The sequence below is a fragment of the Frankliniella occidentalis genome, unplaced genomic scaffold (genome assembly GCF_000697945.3).
Source record: "Frankliniella occidentalis isolate FOCC.00 unplaced genomic scaffold, Focc_3.1 Scaffold148, whole genome shotgun sequence".
Lineage (NCBI taxonomy): Eukaryota > Metazoa > Arthropoda > Insecta > Thysanoptera > Thripidae > Frankliniella > Frankliniella occidentalis.
The window spans coordinates 327,017-334,102 of record NW_026267275.1 but is presented as its reverse complement, the minus strand read 5'-3'; the positions used below and the strand labels follow the sequence as shown (position 1 = coordinate 334,102).

Sequence of the window (7,086 nt, the reverse complement as noted above, 5' to 3'; positions counted from 1 at the left end):
ATGTATTCTACTCACCTGAAGCCTTTAGATACGAATCAAACAGGGTGTGTGAGTAGGATAGAGAAGATGGTGGTTAGGGAGAGGTGAACCTAGTGAATAACAGTGACCACACGGTCGGTGTACAGCACCCCCTCTCCCTCCCCCTCTCACCCCTTCTAGCTCGCTCCCTCCCTCTGTGGCCTGCCTACACCAAATCTGTTGCGGCGGCTCGCAGGGGCTGCTAGAGCTCCAGACCCGACTAACGTACACCAAGGGCGCCCCCTCACCTCGCCCCCCGTACACCCGCCTCCCTCACCCTCTGGGGGGTTTAAATGGCGCGGGTGAGGGCGAGGGGCAGGGGGTGGAGTGAGAGCTCAGCGCAGAGTGAGAAGACAAAATGAGAGTATAGTACTAGGCGCGGGGGAGGAGGAAGGGCGGTGGGCGGAGGCGAGCGGACGGACGGACGGTCACGGGGCAGTGGACTCGCCATCATGTGACTGACCTTTGCAAAGTCCAGTTCGACTAGGACCCCCGGCCCGGGCCTGGCGTGGCCTGGCGTGGCGTGGCGGACACATCCATCACACCCCCACCCTTCCCCTAAGACTATTAGGTTGGCCCCAGCAGCACCCCACCTCGGTCCTCCCTCACGCACTGATCCTGCCGTGCTACCTCACATCTCCCCCCATTCTCGCTCTCTCTCTATCTCCCTCGCTCGCCGTCTCCCTCCCTCTCTCTGACTCGTTCCTCGCGCAGAGAGTTTTGTTCTCGCTCTGTTTCCGCGCCCCGCTGCTGACAGAGACCGATCCCCGCCGCCTATTAGTGGATCCGGAATTAATCGGCACACATCTGTTCTCTCCTCGCGGCCCGTTAGCGGCGTTAGCGGGCTGCTGGAGGGCTCCTCCCGCTCCTCCAGGCGGCGGCGCCATGGGAGCAGGAGCGTCCCTCTTTATATCAAGGCGCCCCGCGCCAACTGGCGCTGCTGAAACACACTCCTAGAAGCAGAGATGCTCACATTTCAAAGCAATATTTTTCGACGTTTCCCAGCCGCACCGCGCGCCTGGCCGCCAACCACACACAGCCCTGCCCGACGACGTCCGCGGAGCCGTCACCGCGCCGAGGTCCGCGCCTGGCTGACGGGGGTCAGGCGGGTCATCGTTAAACTTCGACATTTCCTCGAAATGTGCCAGATGCCGAAAAACTTTTAGGTTATCCTCCCCATCCAGATAAGCGCACAGCGCGCGCGAGTGGGAGAGAGAGGGGGCAAGGGGGGGGGGGGAGTAGTGACATTATCGGCGAAACGCGAACGAAATTGTACTTCAACTCGGTTTTCACACCCGTCATGGAGGCGAAGCGCAAGGACGGCGCCGGTGCGAGGAGGCTTTCATGAATACAAAAGGATCCTAAAGGTGGTTCCGCGTAGCTGCAGCGCAGCAGTGTACTGTACATGCTACTTGTTGCAGAGGGGGAGATAGAGGGAGAGGGAGGGAGGAGGGGGGTGAGAAGGAGATATGTGCCGGCCGGTCGGTGCCAGGAGGTGGCTTGGACTTCCCCCTCGGCCCCCTCCCATTTCAGCGGGGGGTCCAGCAAGGTACACATGTGATTTATGACAAGCTGAAGAACCATAACGTCGACGAAGGGAGAGGTGGGGGGAGAAGAGACGTGGTGAGACAACAAATAGTCTGTCGCCCGGCTCACCCCTCCCTCTCTCTCTCCCTGTTCTGTCTCTCTGTCTCTTACCCGCGACCGGACCCACGGCCGTGGCGTGGCGCGGCGTGGCGTGGCGACTTGACGGGTCCGCTGCTGCTGAGCTCGGAGACTCTCTCGGGTTCGTTTAGTAGTCGGCGGCGATTCGCGAAACACGCATCGCCCGATCGGTCCACCATGAAGCTCGCCCTCGTCGTGGCCGCCCTGTGCGCGGCGGTGGCCCCCGCCTGGGCCGCCAACAAGGTGGTCTGCTACTACGACTCCCGCGCCTACTGGAGAGAAGGTAAGGCAAATTTTGTTTGAAAGAACACAATAGTGATTTAAGAACCAATTCTAATGTCACTGAACATGTAATGGGATGCATGGTAGCACAAAGAAAAACTGTCACACACTACTACACTTGATGCGGGTGGAATCGTTATCAACTATCACTTGTATCTAATTTACTTCTTCAAGTGAAAAACGTGAAAAATTCTTATAAGGATGAAAGTGCTCCAGAACTCTTAAAGGAATTTAAATTCTGATGAAAAAGAAAATTCGTAAGTGACAAGTGCTTTTATTGCCTGAAAAGTAATGGAACAATGACGCGAAACGGCGAGACGAAACCAACTTACTTACTTAACACCCACGCAAATCAGCATCGCTTTGTTCTTTCCTCCTTGAAAAACGTTGCTCGCTCTCCGCTCGCTCGCTCGCCCGATCGTCCCGTCGTCCCGCCCCGCTCGTCATTCTGACCCTCCCGCCCCGATAAGTGCACGCCGGGGCGCGAAGTGATGACGAAGTGATAGCAAACACCGCTGGCCTCAGGCTATTTCACTTGGACAAACAGCTCCGCCATGTCGCCGGCGCGGTCCAGGCGCGGGCGCGTCTGGTAATTGCCCCCGGCACGAACAACTGGCCCCGCGCTGTTCGATATCTATCGACATGACCATCGACGAGACTATCGCTCCTCCCGCCTCCTCCCGCTGATGCTGCCAGCCGCCCTTGGATTATTTATGTATTCCTTATGGCGCGAACTTTGAACTCCGCCGCGCGCGTTGCTCGCCCGCGGCGGCCGCTGCTGCGCGTGTGGCTCGGCGCTCGCGCTCATCTTGTAGTGCTCCGCGCGGAGGACGCCGTCGACACGTGTTCACTCCGCCGGCGCGTGCGCCAAGTTGTCGTCGCGGGGGAGCAGAAGCAGCTCGTCGAGGGCGATGCCTCCATGGAGAGAACACGTGGATGAGGCGGGGCGGCCCTCCGCGGCGGCGCGGCGGCGAGGGGGGCGGAGACGCGAGACATCAAAGCCATTGTCAGCCAGTCACACACACACTCACTCACACACACTGGAATAATGTTAATTGCTCACAAACGTCGAGAGGAGCTCCGAAAAGGGAACGACTACATTATTGTCGAGCCAGGTAGAGCGCGCGCCTGACGTCACCGGCCGCGTCGTCGTCGCCCTAGAGCCACCAGGAGCCGCGCCCGGCCGACCGTGAGACGGCTTTTGAATGGCTTATTTGGGCGCGCCCGGCGCGAGCAGCCGGAGCCGAAGAAGAAGATGGTGCGCTTAGCCGGCGGCCGACGACTGTCTGTTTTGGTCGTCTTCTTGACCTTGAACTTGAGCTGGAGAACACGCCCATATGTGAGAGAGGGAGAGAGCGAGCTTGTCCGTGTGTGAGTGAGTGCGTGGAATCTTCCCGGGCGGCGGCGAGCACACGTTCTAAGACATGCTAATAGAGCCGAAGACACCTCTCAAAATAATACACCGACAGCTATCCGGCCCCGCCCACCGCACAGGCACTAGGCGGCCGCCAGGGCGGTAAGCACCGTGGCACCTCGGCTGTAAGGCTGGATAAGGCTGAACGCGTGCGGACTCTGCTGGTGCTCAGCTCAGGTGCGCCACCTCTAGTCGTCGGAGAAGGAAGGCTTGCCGGTCCGCTCCCATGACGGGGAGTTTTGTTGTCTCGGAGTGTACAACACCTACTCACACTCACACAACAATGAGAAGGATGACAGGGCCCTCGCGAGTCGCGTGATATTCGTACAGTCGAGGAGTTGAGCTGCTGCAGTCCAAGCGGAGCGGATAGGAAAATGTTATTACAAGTCACACGAGCCACGTAGAACACGTTTAACGTCAAAATTATGTAAAAATGACCTCCCTTTGACGCTTACCGTCAACATTTACTGTGGCTAGGTAGCCCGATTGAGCTAAGTTTGACGTCAAAAGAGAGTTTTTGACTCATTTTTGACAGTTGTGTTGCACCTGGGTTAATGCGACAATGCGTTACAAGCAGACGTATATATGATGCCGCTTTGACCGTTTTGTGGCTGATCCTTTGGACATACACATTTTTTTTTGGTGGATCCCCACGTTATCTATTTTTGCACGGGGGATATTGACACGCGGCGGCCAGATTGCACGTCCACACACCTCACACCACGACGACAAGCCTGACGCTGACGGACGGGCAAACAGGGGTCAAGACGGCCGGCGGGATGGGGCTGGGCAGGCTGAGCAGGGAGTGGCAGGTGGCACCGGGTGGCACCGCCCGCCGCCGCCACCACCACCACCATCACGAACATCATGATGGTGGGCAGTGGTGTGACGTCACCGGGGCTGGCCGTCGTCGTGCGGCCCCGTAAGTTAATAACACGTAACGAGGGGTTGAGGCTGGCAGGGAGGGCCGGTTTAAGACCGGCGGAGCTGGTGACACACACACACACACACACACACACACACACGTATTTCTATACACACATAGCATGTCGGTGTGACACATGAGGATCGAGTGCTAAGCCGGTGTAAGCCTAATGGACCGAGGGGTTAGAGAGAGAGGTGGACGGTGGACCCAAACCTCCCCCTCTCTCCCCCCTCTCCTCCCCTCTGTCACGTAGGACGCAACGAGCAAGACACCCGCTCTCCTTGAAACTGATTTTGCTCTCTGCCTTAGGGAAAGCCAAGCCTGATCATTCGAACTTGTCCATCGAGTTTTGCAAGATGCAATATGAGTTGACAACGAAAGAAAATAAAAATATGTTGTTGTTCCAGGCGCTGCTAAGATCGAGCCGGTGGACTTGGAGCCGTCCTTGTCGCTGTGCACGCATCTGATTTACGGCTATGCCGTGGTTGACGGCAACACCAACCGCCTCACGCCCATGGACGACTACGTCGACCTGGACACCAACAAGGGCTACTACCGCCTCATCACCTCGTTGAAGGCCCGCCACCCTGGTGAGTAAGACCATCGCAGAGTCCGAAATTTTTCGGAAAAAATAAAACTTTTCCAGAAAACATCGCAAAAAATGTAAAATATTTTCAGCCACCTAAGATATTTTTCGCCCGCAGGCCTTCGCGTGTTGCTGTCCGTTGGCGGCGGCGCCGACTCGGCCGGCGAGAAGGACAAGTACCTGACGCTGCTCGAGACCCCAGAGAAGCGCCTCGAGTTCGTCAACTCGGCCAAGCAGCTGCTCAAGCACCACAACTTTGACGGCCTGGATCTCGCATGGCAGTTCCCCGTCCTCAAGGAGAAGAAGGAACGCGGCACCCTCGGTACGTCCAAGTAGTGTTCCCCGAGCCCGGTGCTCGTGCTCGTGCTGCGTATGTCCCGGTCGCTCACCCCTGCTCACCTTCAACCCCTTCCTTTGCAGGCAGCGTGTGGCACAAGATCAAGAAGACGTTCTCGAGCGGCTCCAAGGACGAGAAGGAGGAGGAGCACCGCGACGGCTTCACCTCCCTGGTGCGCGAGCTCAAGGCTGCCCTGCGCGGGGACGGGCTCATGCTCACCGCCGCCGTCATCCCCCACGTCAACAGCACCGGTAAGGACGCCGACGACGTACGACATCACCCCTCCCACCGAGCGCTCGTGTAGGATCGGATTGGGAGGGGGGAGGGGTACTCTCCCCGTCTCTCGCGACGACGACGGAATCCGATCGAGACCGCAGGCAGCCGCCAAGTTTGGGCTAACCAGCGCGGCTTTAGGCGGGCAGGGGAAACTTGAGGGAGGCTGTGCGCCCCTTCTGCGGGCGACCCCGGGCCTCTCTCCTGCCGGGCGCGAGCCCCCTGGCCGTGACCCCGCGGGGCCCGGGGCCGGCCGGGGCAGCCGGCGGACGGACGGACGGACGCCCTTGGAGTGGCACCGCAGGGCGCCGCGAGTGACGCCGCAGCCAAGGCCGGCCCATTAACCCCCCCGCGGCCCCTGATGACCCGTGGCGAATCACTGCCAACGGGGAGAGAGGGCGCGGGGTGCCACGGGGTCGAAGCGAGGATTTTCTAAAAGGATTTATTTGACGCCCACCCCCCCTGCTCCCCCGCGTCCCGAGCGAACCCCCCAACGGCGGGGCCGCCGCGCCCGCTGCGAAAGCGATCTGGAACAGGTGTTGATGCCGAGTGTGGCTTTGCTTTGGTGGGGGCCGCCGCCGCCTCCGCCTCCGCCGCAGGCCGCAGGGGTAGCAGTCCCACTCTCGCTCCCACCCCCAGAGCCGGGCCGCCGCCGCCGCCGTGCGGGGGACGAGGACAGGCACAGGCACTGCACCGGGGAGGGGTCCCGCCCAGGTCCCGGACAGGACAGCCTATGCATAATACATGGCTCCAGCCCCGCGGTCGGCCCCGCTCCCCCGAGTCTAAGCCACACCGCCCGCCGCAGCCCCTAGAAGACCCCCATCAAGCATGCAACAGCGTGCCATTCCCTTGGATCCGAATTCATAACCACTTTGTGTTCCATCCCTCCCTCTCTCTCTCGCTTTTTTGTTGTGTTCTCATTTCTGTTTTCTTGTCCGTTTTCTCCGCAGTGTACTACGACTACCGCGTGCTGGCGCCCCTGCTCGACCAGATCCACCTCATGACCTACGACTTCCGCACCCCGGAGCGCTCCCCCCAGGAGGCTGACTACCCCGCGCCCCTGTACTACGTGCACGACCGCAAGAGCTACCAGAACGTGGACGCCACCGTTCGGCGCTGGCTGGAGCACGGCACTGACGGTGAGGACGGGGGCCTTGGGGAGGGGAGGCTACCATGGCTAATTTCAAATAATTTCCGAAAAAAATTCTGAAAAATTCCTGACATTTTCCGGATAACAACAAAAAAACTTCGTAAGTCTGGGAAATTTTCAATTTTTTCCGAAAATTTTCCCGAAACTTTCCGGAAACTCTACAGGGCTTCCAACCCTAACCATGGCCGAGAGCCAGAGGGCCCGGACGTGGTCCTGGTGAATCTCCGCGCTGCGGAAAAGCCTGTGGTCTGCGTTCGCCGAGGGCCGAGGCCTCCGCTCTCTCCTCTCCCCCCCGCCTTGTTAAAAAGGTTAAAATCCCGGGGTCGGGCACGGCGCGCCCCGGCGCTAAAGACCTTGCTCTCTTCTTGTTGCGCGCGCAACCTTCCCCGCGGCGAGTTGGCTTCGGGCGGCCTGCAGCAGCGGGGGCGGGAGGGGG

At 59.7% G+C, this 7,086-nt stretch overlaps 1 protein-coding gene across 1 annotated transcript in view; it reads left to right on the top strand.

Moving 5' to 3' along the window:
• Nucleotides 1–1,795: 1,795 nt before the first annotated feature.
• Nucleotides 1,796–7,086, top strand: part of LOC113205255 (chitinase-like protein Idgf4) — a 6,425-nt gene continuing 1,134 nt past the window's right edge. Inside the window, exons 1-5 of the mRNA XM_052271051.1 lie at nt 1,796–1,966; nt 4,712–4,894; nt 5,009–5,212; nt 5,311–5,478; nt 6,451–6,639. Coding sequence (XP_052127011.1) covers nt 1,861–1,966; nt 4,712–4,894; nt 5,009–5,212; nt 5,311–5,478; nt 6,451–6,639 — 850 coding nt within the window. The 5' untranslated portion in view covers nt 1,796–1,860. The remainder of the gene's footprint in view (nt 1,967–4,711; nt 4,895–5,008; nt 5,213–5,310; nt 5,479–6,450; nt 6,640–7,086) is intronic.